Source organism: Salvelinus fontinalis, chromosome 31 (assembly GCF_029448725.1).
Source record: "Salvelinus fontinalis isolate EN_2023a chromosome 31, ASM2944872v1, whole genome shotgun sequence".
Lineage (NCBI taxonomy): Eukaryota > Metazoa > Chordata > Actinopteri > Salmoniformes > Salmonidae > Salvelinus > Salvelinus fontinalis.
Genome location: NC_074695.1, coordinates 30,084,099 through 30,101,835, shown reverse-complemented (window position 1 = coordinate 30,101,835; position 17,737 = coordinate 30,084,099). Strand labels below are relative to the sequence as shown.

At 41.7% G+C, this 17,737-nt stretch overlaps 1 protein-coding gene across 2 annotated transcripts in view; it reads left to right on the top strand.

Annotated features, from left to right (window-relative positions):
- Window positions 1-103: 103 nt before the first annotated feature.
- LOC129830023 (F-box only protein 44-like) overlaps window positions 104-17,737 on the top strand; it is a 38,088-nt gene continuing 20,454 nt past the window's right edge. For both annotated transcript variants that reach the window (XM_055892166.1, XM_055892165.1), the window contains exon 1: window positions 104-3,721. In XM_055892166.1, coding sequence (XP_055748141.1) covers window positions 3,656-3,721 — 66 coding nt within the window. In that variant the 5' untranslated portion in view covers window positions 104-3,655. The remainder of the gene's footprint in view (window positions 3,722-17,737) is intronic.

Sequence of the window (17,737 nt, the reverse complement as noted above, 5' to 3'; positions counted from 1 at the left end):
ACAATATTTAGTTTATTTTTTAACTTTTTTTTTAAACAAACTAATGGGCTTTCTGAAATGTAAATAATGATACAAGAGTATAAGGATTATTGGCCTGCACATTTGTACAAAATTATCAAATATTTGTCAAAAGATAAACCCAAAGATTGGAAGTGTGCCCCACCTGTATGGTTTGCACTCAGGAGATCAATTGATAAGCCTATGACATCTGGGTGCCCAGTGCCTGACCGGTTAGTGAATAGTACAAGGCTGACTATCTCCCTTCTCATGCAGTATAAAATCACACTCTGATATGACATACTGTACTTAGAAGCACAGAAAATAACAGACCAGGTGTAGGCCTATATTCAGTTATGTAATTTGAGTGGTTTACTGTTGACATTTTAGATCTAATTCACTGTAGTCTCAAGTTTTAGGGTAACTTGACAGATGGGAATATATTAGAAAAAGTACACTACCAGTCAAAAGTTTCAGAACACCTATTCATTCCTTGTTCTTTCTTTATTTTTACTATTTTCTACATTGGAGAATAATAGTGAAGCCCTCAAAACTATGAAATAAACATATGGAATCATGTAGTAAACAAAAGTGTTAAACAAATCAAAATGTATTATTATACAAATAGCCATCCTTTGCCTTGATGACAGATACGCAAAAAAAAAAAAAAATCTCAACCAGCTTCACCTGGAATGCTATTCCAACATTCTTGAAGGAGATCCCACATACGCTGAGCACTTGTTGGCTGCTTTTCCTTCACTCTGCGGTCCGACACATCCCAAACCATCTCAATTTGGTTGAGGTCGGGGGATGGTCGAGGCCAGGTGATCTGATGCAGCACTCCACTCACTCCTTGGTAAAATAGCCCTTACACAGAATGTAGGTGCTTCTACACCCGCATTGCTTGCTGTTTGGGGTTTTAGGCTGGGTTCGTGTACAGCACTTTGACATCAGCTGATGTAAGAAGGGCTTTATGAATAAATTTGATTGATTGATTGTCCTGTTGAAAAACAAATTATAGTCCGGCAAAGCAGATGGGATGGCGTATCGCTGCATCATTCTGTGGTAGCCATGCTGGTTAAGTGTGCCTTGAATTCTAAGTAAATCACAGTGTCAGCAGCAAAGCACCATAACACCACCTCCTCCATGCTTTATGGTGGGAACCACACATGCGGAGATCTTCCGTTCACCTACTCTCCGTCTCACAAAGACACGGCGGTTGGAACCAAAAATCTCAAATTTGGACTCATCAGACCAAAGGACAGATTTCCACCGATCTAATGTCCATTGCTCGTGTTTCTTGGCCCAAGCAAGTCTCTTCTTATTATTGGTGTCCTTTAGTAATGGTTTCTTTGCAGTAATCGACCACGAAGGCCTGATTCACACTGTCTCCTCTGAACAGTTGATGTTGAGATGTATTTGAGCTGCAATTTCTGAGGCTGGTGACTCCTCTGCAGCAGAGGTAACTCTGGGTCTTCCTTTCCTGTGGCGGTCGCCACAAGAGCCAGTTTCATCATAGCTCTTGATGGTTTTTGCGACTGCATTTGAAATTTTCCAGATTGACTGACCTTCATGTCTTAAAGTAATGAGGCACTGTCATTTCTGTTTGAGATGGACTTGATCTTTTACCAACTAAGGCCATCTTCTGTATACCAATCCTACCTTGTCACAACACAACTGATTGCCTCAAACGCATTAAGGAAAGAAATTCCACAAATGAACTTAAGGCACACCTGTTAATGAAAATGCACTCCAGGTGACTACCTCATGAAGCTGGTTGAGAGAATGCCAAGAGTGTGCAAAGCTGTCATCAAAGCGTGGCTATTTGAGGAATCTGAAATCTAAACTATATTTTCATGTAACACTTTTTTTGGTTACTATATAATTTCAGGTCTGCCCACAAATTTTCTATAGGATTGAGGTCAGGGCTTTGAAGGCCAAACCAATAGCTTGACTTTGTTGTCCTTAAGCCATTTTGCCACAACTTTGAAGTATGCTTGGGGTCATTGTCCATTTGGAAGACCCATTTGTGACCAAGCATTAACTTCTGACTGATGTCTTGAGATGTTACTTCAATGTATCCACATAATTGTCCTTCCTCATGATACCATCTATTTTGTGTAGTGCACCAGTCCCTCCTGCAGAAAAGCACCCCCACAGCATGATGCTGCCACCCCTGTGCTTCACGGTTGGGATGGTGTTCTCCGGCTTGCAAGCCTCCCCTTTTTTCCTCCAAACATAACAATGGTCATTATGGCCAAACAGTTCTATTTTTGTTTCATCAGACCAGAGAACACTTCTCCAAAAAGTACAATCTTTGTCCCTATGTGCAGTTGCAAACTGTAGTCTGGCTTTTTTATGGCGGTTTTGGAGCAGTGGCTTCTTCGTTGCTGGGCGGCCTTTCAGGTTATTTCGATAAAGGACTCATTTTACTGTGGATATAGATACTTTTGTACCTGTTTCCTCCAGCATCTTCACAAGGTCCTTTGCTGCTGTTCTGGGATTGATTTGCACTTTTCGCACCAAAGTACGTTCATCTCTAGGAGACAGAAAACATCTCCTTCCTGAGCGGTATGATGGCTGCGCGGTCCCATGGTGTTTATACTTTTAGGCATTTTGAAATTGCGCCCAAGGATGAACCAGACTTGTGGAGGTCCACAATTTTTTTCTGAGGTCTTGGCTGATTTCTTTTCATTTTCCCATGATGTCAAGCAAAGCGGCACTGAGTTTGAAGGTAGGCCTTGAAATACATCCACAGGTACACCTCCAATTGACTCAAATTATGTCAATTAGCCTATCAGAAGCTTCTAAAGCCATGACATCATTTTCTGAAATTGTCCAAGCTGTTTAAAGGCACAGTCAACTTAGTTTATGTAAACCTCTGACCCACTGGAATTGTGTTACAGTGAATTATAAGTGAAATAATCTGTCTGTAAACAATTGTTGGAAAAATTACTTGTGTCATGTACAAAGTAGATGTCCTAACCGACTTTCCAAAACTATAGTTTGTTTACAATACATTTTTGGAGTGGTGGATAACAAGTTTTAATGAATCCAACCTAAGTGTATGTAAACTTCCAACTTCAACGGTATGCTTGTTTGCATGTGACTATTCGTCTTTTGTTTGTTGATGTTTGTTTAAAAAAATTTAAAAAAAGAGGAAGGAATTCATTTTAAATTGACCACCCTTGCCCGGATATTCGTCCCGCGACGAATGTGTTTTCAGTTTGAAACGTAGCCGTTATGTCTGGGGAAGCACAGGCGACTAAATGTTATTGTTTTTTTATTTTTATAGAATGACTCAACAACCAACATTAATTAAAAACGAGTGCTGAGGGGCTTATGTTGCAAACTTCCCTTACTTGGCTGACATTTGGACTGACTACAAGTATGTCCGCGGGGATTCCCTCAAGGGCGTAGGTTTGAAACGTAGCCGTTAATTCAGGGGAAGCACAGGCGATTTCATGTTGAGTTTGAGCCAGAATGACTATATATAGGCAAGCTCAACGTTGTGTCCTGTTTCGTTCATGGTAGTGTGAAACATAAGTAGTATACGAGCTAGCGTTCTAACGTTTCACTTCTATATTTAGTTTTTTTTTTAGTTTGAGCCTATAACACAGGAGCCCTTGCATTTGTATGTAGACTACACTTCTTCGTGATGAAAAGAAGAGCAATTAATTGCCAATTACAAAGCCATTCGGACTCGAGTTTGGTCCAGGAAAACGTAAGTATGTCCAAAGTCATATGTTCTTTGTCAAACACATTGAAAACGAGTCTTAGAAAACATTACCAGAAAGTCCAAAAAAGGTATTAAACATTGTGTTGTACTTTTAAGCAACGACCCCTGTTAACTAATATCAACACTTATATTTAGTAGATTTTTTCCCCAGTCTTCAGTATGTTTAAAGATAAATTGCCCTGTGCCTGTAATTCCGTTACCAAAAACCCCAGGTCGTTAAGATATTTTATAATTTCTCTCAGGAGGGAAGGTAATAAAAGTTCACATAAGTAACAATTAAGGTAGACCTGTCAATTAGACTGTTTTACTACGTTTTTTGATCGCCCTAATAGTAAAAACATGTATTACCTTGTTTAATGTGGCATGAACACAACCAGTCATGTTTTCATCTGATTGTAAAACTGCGCATGCTGTCCACTCCAGAATATACTGAACAAAAAAATATAAACGCAACATGACACAATGTCAACGATTTTACTGAGTTACAGTTCATATAAGGAAATCGGTTAATTTTAAATAAATTCATTAGGCCCTGATCTATGGATTTCACATGACTGGGCAGGGGAGCAGCTACGGGTGGGCGCCAGATGAAGAACGTCCTGAGCTGGCATGGTTACACGTGGTCTGCAGTTGAGGCCGGTTGGACCTACTGCCAAATTCTCTTAAACGACATTGAAGGCAGTTTATGGTAGAGAAATTAACATGACATTTTCTTGCAAAACTTTTATTGTCCCCGGCACAAGATGCAACTCTGTTTAATAAGCTTCTTGATATGCCACATCTGTCAAGTGGATGGATTATTTTGGCAAAGGAGAAATGCTCACGAACAGGGATACATTTTTTTTAAATTTCAGCTCATGGAACATGGGACCAACACTTTACATGTTGTGTTTACGGGGGTGTAAAAATACCTTAAAGTACTTAAGTTGTTTTTTGGGGTATCGGTACTTTACTATTTCTATTTTTTGCAACTTTTTTACTTCACTACATTCCTAAAGAAAATTATGTACTTTTTACTCCATACATTTTCCCTATGACAATTGAGTACTTTTTCCACCACTGTTTTATGTTTATGTTCAGTGTAATTCCAGCAATCAAACAGTGCAATGTGCACCTGCCATTTGATGAAGGGAAGGAGACGGTGTCATGTATTCATGGAGGCCACTTCCCCTAAAATTTGACCATTAGCCATTATACACTGCTCAAAAAAATAAAGGGAACACTTAAACAACACAATGTAACTCCAAGTCAATCACACTTCTGTGAAATCAAACTGTCCACTTAGGAAGCAACACTGATTGACAATAAATGTTCCATGCTGTTGTGCAAATGGAATAGACAAAAGGTGGAAATTATAGGCAATTAGCAAGACACCCCCAAAAAAGGAGTGATTCTGCAGGTGGTGACCACAGACCACTTCTCAGTTCCTATGCTTCCTGGCTGATGTTTTGGTCACTTTTGAATGCTGGCGGTGCTCTCACTCTAGTGGTAGCATGAGATGGAGTCTACAACCCACACAAGTGGCTCAGGTAGTGCAGTTCATCCAGGATGGCACATCAATGCGAGCTGTGGCAAAAAGGTTTGCTGTGTCTGTCAGCGTAGTGTCCAGAGCATGGAGGCGCTACCAGGAGACAGGCCAGTACATCAGGAGACGTGGAGGAGGCCGTAGGAGGGCAACAACCCAGCAGCAGGACCGCTACCTCCGCCTTTGTGGAAGGAGGTGCACTGCCAGAGCCCTGCAAAATGACCTCCAGCAGGCCACAAATGTGCATGTGTCAGCATATGGTCTCACAAGGGGTCTGAGGATCTCATCTCGGTACCTAATGGCAGTCAGGCTACCTCTGGCGAGCACATGGAGGGCTGTGCGGCCCCACAAAGAAATGCCACCCCACACCATGACTGACCCATCGCCAAACCGGTCATGCTGGAGGATGTTGCAGGCAGCAGAAAGTTCTCCACGGCGTCTCCAGACTCTGTCACGTCTGTCACGTGCTCAGTGTGAACCTGCTTTCATCTGTGAAGAGCACAGGGCGCCAGTGGCGAATTTGCCAATCTTGGTGTTCTCTGGCAAATGCCAAATGTCCTGCACGGTGTTGGGCTGTAAGCACAACCCCCACCTGTGGACGTCGGGCCCTCATACCACCCTCATGGAGTCTGTTTCTGACCGTTTGAGCAGACACATGCACATTTGTGGCCTGCTGGAGGTCATTTTGCAGGGCGCTGGCAGTGCACCTCCTTGCACAAAGGCGGAGGTAGCGGTCCTGCTGCTGGGTTGTTGCCCTCCTACGGCCTCCTCCACGTCTCCTGATGTACTGGCCTGTCTCCTGGTAGCGCCTCCATGCTCTGGACACTACACTGACAGACACAGCAAACCTTTTTGCCACAGCTCGCATTGATGTGCCATCCTGGATGAACTGCACTACCTGAGCCACTTGTGTGGGTTGTAGACTCCGTCTCATGCTACCACTAGAGTGAGAGCACCGCCAGCATTCAAAAGTGACCAAAACATCAGCCAGGAAGCATAGGAACTGAGAAGTGGTCTGTGGTCACCACCTGCAGAATCACTCCTTTTTGGGGGTGTCTTGTTAATTGCCTATAATTTCCACCTTTTGTCTATTCCATTTGCACAACAGCATGTGAAATTTATTGTCAATCAGTGTTGCTTCCTAAGTGGACAGTTTGATTTCACATAAGTGTGATTGACTTGGAGTTACATTGTGTTGTTTAAGTGTTCCCTTTATTTTTTTGAGCAGTGTACAATTCTTTAGTCTGTCAGTGTTTTCATAATTTTCCGTCAATTCGCAAGTGGCCGATTTCTCGCCAGAGAAATAATCTGATCGAGTGAAACAGCGCCCCTCTGTCTCAGTATGTGTAGCCAATGTATCTGATACTGTCTGAACCAAAAGAGTATGACATGTTGACACCATAGCATTTGATTGATTGATGACAGCAAGCATTTGGCCTCCATTGATAAAACAATACAATTATTTGCCAAACAGCATTAAGCTGAGCTCAACTATGGGTTGACCCGGTGAAGCAAAACGCCCCCCAAGTGAGACCAGTTTGGATTTGGCTACGCATCAATCAAATCACATCCTAAGCAAAATGTCATTTTCAGAAAAATGTGTCGGCTTGTATTGTTTTCCTGCAGTAGCTAGCTTGCTAAATCGTCCCTTTCCTAAGCCATGGATGGAGATGGAATTTCGACTTGTGGTTTTGACTTAATGCTCTGTACAGGCCAATGATTATGACGGCGAGTCTGATCTAACCATAAATTAATGTTTTGCCACTGCCCTGAGACGATTGAAGTTCTAGATGTAGCCTAGTAGGCCCACGTTAGCTAGCTTACTTAGCTGGTTCATTGTTGCCCATGTGAGGAAGTTGGCTTGGTAGGCTAGGCCTATAGACTATGCCTATGCTATGTTGTATGCCATTGCCTCGTGAGTAAATCTGAGCTTAAAAAACATTGTATGCTATTCCGTTAAAACAACTACAGCTTATGCACATGTTGTAATCCAAATTATAATCTTAACTGACAGATTTCAAACGATACTTTTGTGAGGAACTGTCGGGAACTCTGTGAATGGGTGAATGGTGGGGCGAGTGGTGGGATTGATAAACCAGAATTGGAGGATCCTCCTTCGTTAAAATCTCCAGTAGGGTAACCTGTCTGTATATGGTCCCACGGTTGACCATACATGTCAGAGCAAAAACCAAGCCATGAGTTTGAAGGAATTGTCCGTAGAGCTCCGAGACAGGATTTTGTCAAGGCACAGATCTTGGGATGGGTACCAAAAAATGTCTGCAGCATTGAAGGTCCCCAAGAACACAGTGGCCTCCATCGTTCTGAAATGGAAGAAGTTTGGAAACACCAAGACTCGGGGGAGAAGGGCCTTGGTCTGGGAGGTGACCAAGAACTCGATGGTCACTCGGAAAGAGCTTTAGAGTTTCTCTGTGGAGGTGGGAGAACCTTCCAGAAAGACAACCATCTCTGCAGCACTCCACCAAGCAGGAGTTTATGGTAATGGAAAAAATTAAATCGTCCTCTGGAATAAAACACAACATCATCCCATGGGATCCCCTAAGGCTGTGCACAGCAGAAATATCACTGAATTATTCTAGTTCCTACACCTCACCTTCTATAGTCAAACAAAATAGGCCTTTTTATAGGCTAAGTTGATGAGCATGATGCTGCCCATTTGCTTATGTCAGTCTTCTAGAAGTAACCTTCATAGGCAAATGTAGTATTCCTAGTATGACTGCCATTTTTAAAATGTAACCTTTTTATTTAACTAGGCAAGTCAGTTAAGAACAAATTCTTATTTACAATGACGGCCTACCCCAGCCAAACCCGGACGATGATGGGCCAATTGTGCACCGCCCCTGGATTCAGGTACTGCAGTGATGCCTTTTGCATTGAGATGCAGTGTCTTAGACCACTGCGCCACTCGGGAACCCCAATAATAATAATGAGGTGGTGTGTGTGTGCGCATCAGTTTCAGCTTGTTTTGGGAGTCAAACAAGAGTCGACTCCAACCACAGGAGTTGGAGTCTACTCCAAAGATCCTAGAGTGGTGAGTCGTGCACAACTATTAGGGCTGGGCGATATGGCCTTAAACTGATATCTTAATTGTTTTTCAGAGGTTTGGACGATTCACGATATACATCTCAGTTTTTCTCTAAACAAACTAAAAAAGGCCAAGACATAATTCTTAAATTTTATTTAAAAAAATAGATATACAAGGCCTATTTGTGTAAAACAAATGACTGCCACTGCTTGCCAGGCTGTCATTGTATGCAAATCAAAAAAAAAAATAAGAATGAGATTTTATCCCTAAGAATTTACACAATAATAAATCAAAATCTAAAATTCTGTCAAACAGACCTTCCTTTGTTCTAAAAAAGTTTCTGGCGAGGAACACAAGCCTGTCTACTGACACTGGCTTGAGGCATGCCCTGTGACATGTGACAATGTTCCCACCTCCCACCAGACCCTCTCCGAAGGGGCACTTGTAGCAGGAATGCACAGGTATTTTTTAGCAAGCTTACTCCGACTTGGGAAGTTGGCCTCGTGGAGCCTCCACTACTCAAGTGGGTCTTTGGCTTTCTGACTGTGGGCCAGACAGCGCTGTCTTCTTGAAGAAGCTTGCAAGTGTTTCCTTGCCCTTAGACACAGGTTCACTTTCTTCTTGGCGCACAGTTGTGCCAGGGTGACATGTGCTTTCCTCAACTAGCTGAGACTTCAGCTCCAAAAGTTCTTTTGAGAGCATCAAAAAATCTTGTCATCTGCTATGTATGTTGTCCTGAACCGGGGATCCACCAGCGAGGCCATATCAAGGAGTTCAGCTGTGGCAGGGTCTGCGTACTTGTCCTTGAGATACTGTGGTGTGGCACTCTTGATTTTCTTTGTGGCTGCAGGAGGCTGCTTTTGAACAGGCTTGAGGTAGGAGATGCTAACGTAGTTCTCTCCAGACAGCGCCTATGGCCTTTTCTTGTTCCAGGATTCATTCTGTCTTGACCCCCACCTGGTTGGGGACTCTGAGTGGGTAGACTGAGCTCAGCCTGTGCTACAGACAAGTCTCTCCTCTTCCAGCTGAAGGAAAAGGTGCTGACCACCTTGCACAACCCAATGGCACAGTCAACTCGTGGGTCTTTCACATCATTCTCTGAAAATAAAAATGAAGAAAGGATTTTAAGAAGGACAGCATTTTCAATAATGTGACAAGTACAGCATTCAGTTGACCTGTCAAACCAACACTACCCCCCTCCCACCCACATGTCTATTCTATTGTTTAGGAATGTTTGACCACTAGCTGTTTGAATGTCATTAAAAAATATATATAATCATTTTGATTGAAAATGTATTTTAGTTAGTTTGTTATAGTTAAAACAGCCTGTGGTTATTTGCTATTGGATTGACAGAATGACACAACTAACACATTAGCCTACAGCTGGACCAAACACAACTTTTTGGAATGCACTTTTAGTATCCAATGTCACACTTACCGATTGGCGAGGTGAAGCCTGTGCCCAGAGCACTGCAGGCGTGTCCAGTTGTTCAAGCGCAATTCTTTTATCATGTTCCTCCCGCTGTCAGTTGTCAAGCACACCTGTCGGTCTTCGCTCATCTTCCACGATGCCAGAGTCTTTGAGACCCGGGGCTATTACTTCACCCGTATGATCATCGGGGAAGTAAGACATCTGAGGCAGACATTTTGCAATTTCCAGTCTTCATTTATGTAGTGGACTGTCAAACTTAGGTATGGCTCTGACGTTCTGCTCGACCATAGATCGGCTGTGGTGGAAAAATAAGAAACATTAGCCAGCTTATCTGCGACTCTTTCGCAGGTAGCAGTGTATTGTTGCAGCAGGGCTTCTTCTGTGAAATTCTGGCGGTTTGGCAGCTGATATTTGTGGTCAACTGTACCTAGCAGCTTTTTAAAGATTGGAATCATGTCTTTCGCTATGTAATAGGTCACTGCATCCGTTCTCCTTCCACCTCAAACATTTCTTGTCATAAGGGATTACGTTTGGAAAAGATGCGGCTATGGTAGTTTGTCTTCTAGCAGACATTTTGGTAATCGGCGACTGGAATCGGCATTGCGAAGTCTCTCGTTCCACCGCGTGTTTTTCGCAGGTGATGGAAGAGGTTGGTTGTGCTGCTGCTTTTTGTAGCAATTGTCTTTTGACACATTTTGTACAGGACATTCGTTTGCTGAACATTAGACTTCTAAAACCCGAACCACTTCCATATTACTGAAAAAATATTACAGAACTTTTTGATTTCGTCCTCACGAGAGGCTGAGCTGGCTTCCTTACTTTCCATTTTACATTTACATTTACATTTAAGTCATTTAGCAGACGCTCTTATCCAGAGCGACTTACAAATTGGTGCATTCACCTTATGACATCCAGTGGAACAGCCACTTTACAATAGTGCATCAGATCATTTTGGTGGAACTCTTACCGCCGCTACACTTTTCCGGCGTGGTTACAATTTGTGAAAGGCTGTCTAGGGTTGTGATTGGTGGATAACCTCTGTGCACGTGTTGTCATGCAATTGGGACATGATTCGACATTGAGCTGACAGAAGAGAGTGAGATGCTGCATTTGTAAAACGTTAGAACATAACCGAACCTTGATTCTTGCGATACAGGCCTTTATCCGTATTGCGCTAAAACAAACTTGATATCGCCCAGCACCAACCACTATTCTCATTCTATGCAGAGTGGCGCGTGTAGCTTGTTGTCGGCCAGTCACAAGTCATCAAAGTGCCACTACAGTCAGAGCCTCCGTGTGCGGCAAAGCAATTAGGAGATTATCTAATCAGTGGAAGATGGAATTAAAAGTTAAATGAGAAGTATATGCTACAACTAAGAGCCAACAGGTAGGCTGCTATTTAATAATATGATTGGAGGTGTTATTTGTAACTGTAGGAAAGGAAGAAGGCGCATGCAAATTCAATTAGCCTAGCTAATTGGCTAGCTAACTTAGCTAGTTATTTTAGTCGGCTAGCTTCTCTCGGTTTGATGCAGTCAAGACCGGTAGTACGTAATCATATTGGATGATAAATAACCTTTCTATGACAAGCTAGAAGTTAGTCTACTAATGCAAAAATGGGCTTGGCCGGTTTCTGCCTCTCCCTCCTTGCTACCGTTTCACTTGCTCACAGTACTCCCACCGTAAAGCTCCTCCTCCACCTGCTCTCCCTCGCGCTGTATCGGCTCTGGTTAATAAAATGGCTTACAAATGGACGTTTCTGCTGCTTCCCTCACTTGGATGTGACCGCATTTATACAGAACTGGTCGTCCTCTGGTCCATTCGGACCAGGTGTCTATATTCAAAAATGTACTTATGCATATTTGTCCAAGTAGGAACTCCCCAGGTTTATTTTTCGGAACGGGTCCAACTTTTTAAACCTCTACTTGAGGCCCAACATAACATTACCTGTCACAACAGACAATGGCAGGAACATTCTGAATAGGGTACTTTTTAATTTGGCCAATTAAACTAAAATTGACAACAGTAACTGTTGGAATTTCATTTTTCCGCTATACCGTAACCGAACCGTGACCCCCAAACCGCAATATGTACCAAACTGGGTTTGGTGAACCGTTACACCACTATCCTCCTACTTTTGAAGGGGTAAAGCTTTACCGTATGCTTCCCAGTCTTAAAAGTTTGCACATATATTATGTTGACGTTTTGGTCTTCGGCAGGGTTTTTTTATCAGCTGTTCGCGGCCTGTTTTTTTTTCTTAAATCAAGTCGAAGTATGGTAGCCGACGTGTACACCCCTTCGTTGGTGTTTGGTCAACAGTACTACTCGGAGTAGGAACATTAAATGTGTTTGTCATTCAACGAAAGACTAGTTCATGCACATTTTTTTTTTTACTTGAGTAATACTGTACCCAACATCTTAGTTAGATGTAAAATTGCACAAACTAAGACCACCGCATCAAAAACTGCAAAATTAATGACAGATTTATTTTTTGAGGAAGTGTTTCTGGCTATGGTGGCTCGAGGGACACAGTATCTTTTTGAAATGTATTTTATTTTTCAAGAAAAGGTCTTTATGGGTGTAAGAGAACAGTCCGTTGCTTCACCTAGCTGAGTCCTGCTAGGAGCAAACCAAACCTATGTATGCAGATGCCTTAAGGCTCTCTAGAGTCTAGACCAGGGGTGTTCAACTCTTACCCTATGAGGTCAGTCTACCTGATAATCGATTGCACCCACCTGGTGTCTCAGGTCTAAATCAGTCCCTAATTAGAGGGGAACAATGAAAAAACCCAGTGGAAATGACTTCTAGGTCCAAAGTTGAGTTTGGTGGATAGGATCATCAAGACCCAAAAATGGTGATTTTATTAGACAGTGATTTAGCATTTTTATTAAAACTACTGCATGGGGGTTTAAGGAAAATGATCCATGTGGCCAGGACAATCATCCATGGGAGGTTGAAAACCAAATGGCCAATAACCGATCCTCCTCCTAGGCCTATCATAAAAGTTAGTTATTAACAGTTGCTTATTTCTGATATATTCTTGCCTAAAGCAGGTGTTGTCCTAAAGTTGCTGCTTAAAAAAAAAAAGGAATGTAAGTCTAGCATATGCCTAGGCCGATACCATCTTATCACAATGTTTTATTGGTACATAATCACGATAGGTGATATATCCTAAATAATCCTATTTAGTCACCATGTAGAGAATGACATTGATATCCATAATTATGCTTGGTGTCATTGTCCATTTGGAAGACCCATTTGCGACCAAGCTTTAACTTCCTGACTGATGTCTTGATGTTGCTTCAATATATCTACATTTTCCGTCCTCATGATGCCATCTATTTTGTGAAGTGCACCAGTCCCTCCTGCAGCAAAGCACCCCCACAACATGATGCTGCCACCCCCGTGCATCACGGTTGGGGGGGTGTTCTTCGGCTTGCAAGCCTCCCCCTTTTTCCTCTAAACATAACGATGGTCATTATGGCCAAACAGTTCTATTTTTGTTTCATCGGACCAGAGGACATTTCTCCAAAAAAGTACGATCTTTGTCCCCATGTGCAGCTGCAAACTGTAGGCCTTTCAGGTTATGTGGCTATTGATACTTTTGTACCTGTTTCCTCCAGCATCTTCACACGGTCTTTTGCTGTTTTGGGATTGATTTGCACTTTTCGCACCAAAGTACGTTCAGCTCTAGGAGACAGAACGTGTCTTCTTCCTGAGCGGTATGACTGCGTGGTCCCATGGTGTTTATACTTGCGTACTATTGTTTGTACAGATGAACGTGATACCTTCAAGCATTTGGAAATTGCTCCAAAGGATGAACCAGACTTGTGTAGGTCTACAATTGTTTTTCTGAGGTCTTGGCTGATTTCTTTTGATTTACCCATGATGTCAAGCAAAGAGGCACTGAGTTTGAAGGTAGGCCTTGAAATGCATCCACAGGTACACCTCCAATTGACTAAAATGATGTCAGTTAGCCTATCAGAAGTTTCTAAAGCCATGACATTATTTTCTGGAATTTTCCAAGCTGTTTAAAAAGGCACAGTCAACTTAGTGCATGTAAACTTCTGAAATAATCTGTCTGTAAACAATTGTTGGAGAAAAGACTTGTCATGCACCAAGTAGATGTCCTAACCGTCTTGCCAAAACTATAGTTTGTTTACAAGAAATTTGTGGAGGTGTTGAAAACGAGTTTTAATGGCTCCAACATACTGTAAGTGTATGTAAACTTCTGACTTCAACTGTACAGCTATGCCTTTGGTCTCCCATCCAGGATTTTAACCAAGCCTTACTTAGCACATTGGTAGTCAGTGACAAATATCAAAGCTATCATGAGAACGATTGAGTAGTCTCCACTTAATAATGAAATGGATTCACTGCTGCTATCAAAGGCATTCCTCTTCCTCCCCAACTGTGTCCCTCTATCTCTTCCCCTTTTCCTCCTCTCCTTCCCCTCCTACTTGCTACTCCTCGCGGCAGACTTTGCGCCTTTCTTCAATAACTGTGACGTTGCGTGTGTCTGATGTCAGTGGTATGCAAGCGCTTTGAAATATGTATCTGAAACCTTAGAAGGTTTAGCTGTTTGATTTTAATGCAGTACTTGCAACATTTCTGTTATGTCTCAATGTTATCAACCATATAAGGGAGATATTAAAATAATCTTTGCATATTTACTGCCATATGGATTACTGACCAGTTCAAGGTAGAACATACAGGAATCTTGTTAAACTCATAGAAAAGATCTATAAGAATTTAAGAGTTTTTGGAAAATGTGGTCAAGTAAGAAACTGGGGGAAATATGACAAATTCTATTAAGACTTTGCATCTGCGCAGTTCTTTCTGTTTTTGAAAATTGCTCGGTGTACATTGTTAGAAGTAGTCCTTGTGCAGGTTTGTTAAACTCTGAAATCATTGTTTTGCTTGGCATACATTTTAAGTGAAAGATCTGAGTCTCGACAGAATGTCTAGGAAGAGGCGTTCTAATCATGTCTGTACGGAAGTGGCAAGATGGCGGACTGAACACAGCTATGTAGACCACCTCAAGATAAAAACGTAATATTCAATATCGTTAAGTTAGACTAAATATTAGCACTACACAATCTGGTGGGTAATAACCTTCAATCTGGATAACAACACCAAACAAGCCAAGACTAGAGAAATGTATTGACAAATATTATGAAAATAAGCAACACCCAAACATGACAGAGTAAGATGGGAAACTTTTTTCAAAACGAAAACGTGATTCTTCTACACAGACAATTTTTATATTTTCACCACCGGGAATGGTAAAGGTCGAAACCGACATGTTAAAATCAATAAATGATATACTTGAACTAGTCAGTAAGGATATAAAAGAGTTGAAGGCAAGCCTCGAGATGAGTGACGAAAAAGCTGCGACATTGTAGAAAGACACAAACGAGCTTAAAGGGGCAGTAAGATTGAAACCGACGTTAATGAACTTAAAAAGAACACCGTTCTGAGAGAAGCCTTACTTGACACAGTCTAGATCCAACACAGACTAAATCCAACTCGAACGTGTACACCGCTTCGGGCAGAGGTATGAACGCCCATTTGTTGTCAAATTTTCTTTCTTTAAAGATAAAATAATGGTTAAAAGCCTGGGTAAAAGACTTGCTGGCACCATAATAGGCATGAAGGACCAGTTCCTGAAGGAAACTGCAGAACGGCGTAAAGTTCTATATCCAATTGAAGGAATATAGATTCAAAGGGAAATGCGTAGCTCTCATCGTCGATAAACTGTATATTGATAACCAGTTGTTCAGAGAGACAGACTAATCCATGGCTATTTTAAAAATTAAAGTTCTCAGAGGAGGCAAATAAGGAAACGCACTTCTATCCTGGTTATGGATTGTAATACAACAAAAAATATAGCTTTTCTATCTTCAAATATAACTAATTGGAACACAAAAGCACTAATTCAACATGGTGAAGAAACTCTGTAAACAGAAGGCACAGTATGTGTGGGGTGTTTGGGAAAGTGTGGCGTTGAGTGAGAAAGGAAATGGTTGCATATACCAGAACCAATGTATTGCTGTGAGCAGGGGTTGAGAGCTTTCAATTTTGTTCAGATGTGGGATATACATTTTATAATGAATTATACACATGTATTTATTGTAATCATGGTGGAACAGTGTTTTAAAATACATTTTATTTATTGTCCTGTCATGGGGATTTAAATATAAATTATACATCTTATTAATGATCTTATATTGATGGACTGGTCCACAATCCAATACCCTAGACACCCATCTGAATGACCCAGATACTAAGGAGAAGTCCCTAACTGTTTTATGGGCCTGCTGTAAGCGGCCTGTATGCAGCCAAAATGCAGTCAGAGACCTAGAGCAGCACCGCCCCCTCAAGATTCTGAGCCTGCTTGTTGGTCCTGCAAAACCAAAGCCCCCTAAAGGGAGAGCATACTATACAAGGAAATTCTTAAAGCTGCTAATGAGTACCTTGACGACCTTGTACCTAGCCGATGGGGATTCTGGTTGGTGCCCCACCTCGGCAGTAGCAGTGCTGGCAACACTAGCTGCACTAACCCATGGGGAGGGGGGTCACACTCAGACATTCAGAGAGGGGGCATATTGTGGCACAAAATCAAAGGTCTGGCTGCACAGAGATGCTTGGTAATATGGTCACTACGGGGGACCATGTTGTGGGTGTTTCAGGGGAAGGGGAGAAATCTGACCATCTAGGATGTGACGATAGATTTTTAAACTATTTTCTTTGGCACAGTTTTGCAGGCCTTCTCATACAGCTGCAACTGTATATGCATTTGTAAATCAAGACCTTTATTGAGGTGGGCTCTGGGATGATGCAACTGCTGAGAATCTGAGTGTTTGGTTGTTGTGAGGGAAAGGGGTTGAGTGTGTGTGTATCCCACAACTGTTGCGAGGGAGTAAAAGGTGTTGGGGACAATATAGGATGAATCACAATAATTGTTAAAATAATAATTGCTTGCCATAATGTAATTTTGGTAATGGCCAAACTGGTGAGGTAAAAATCCTTTGCATAAGCTGCCTACATTACTACAAATATTAACTAATTATGGAAAATAAGATTTTTAATATATTTCATGGCTAGATATAATACAAATCAAGGTGATGGCGACGGAAATGCATTTGGTGGTTGATCTGCTTCTGTTCTGTGGGTGGCACTGTGCTCTTTTCAAAAGATGGATCCCGGTCTCTCCAGGGCTATGGAATCCGGGGGTTTGGGGGTGGTCTGCCGGACATTGGGATGACAACCCAACTCGGGATGAGGAAGGCTTTTAGTGGTGGAATAGTGGGGACCAATTGGAGGTTTGCTTATTAGCAATGCAAATATCATGGTACAGCTATATAGACACTCAATCATCATGTTACTTTTTTAATGGTATGTTTACAAACATGTATAGATAAATATAATTGAAACGTGTCTCATGGTGGTGGTGGTGTAAGTGGTGGAGTAAGTATAGCCAGTTATAATTGTAATGGCTTAGCAGATAATAAGAAAAGACGATCAATATTTACCTGGCTAAAAGAGAAGGAATGTATTATTATTTACAGGGAACTCAACAATTTTAGATTAAGTTTTGTGGGAAAACGACTGGTGGGGCAAAATATATTTATCCCATGGGCAAAGAAATTCAAAAGAGGTGATATTAATTAACAGTAATTTTGATCCAACTGCAAATTGTCCAAACAGATCATGGTAGATGGATTATTTAAATATGTTATTGGACAAGAAGCAGATGGCTTATTAACCTATACGGTCCAAATAATGATGATCCAAGCTTCTTTGAAGATACAGTTGAAGTCGGACGTTTACATACACTTAGGTTGGAGTCATTAAAACACGGTTTTCAACCACTCCACATTTATTAACAAACTATAGTTTTGGCAAGTCGGTTAGGTCATCTGTGTGCTTGACACAAGTCATTTATCCAACAATTGTTTACAGACATATTATTTCACTTATAATTCACAGTATCACAAT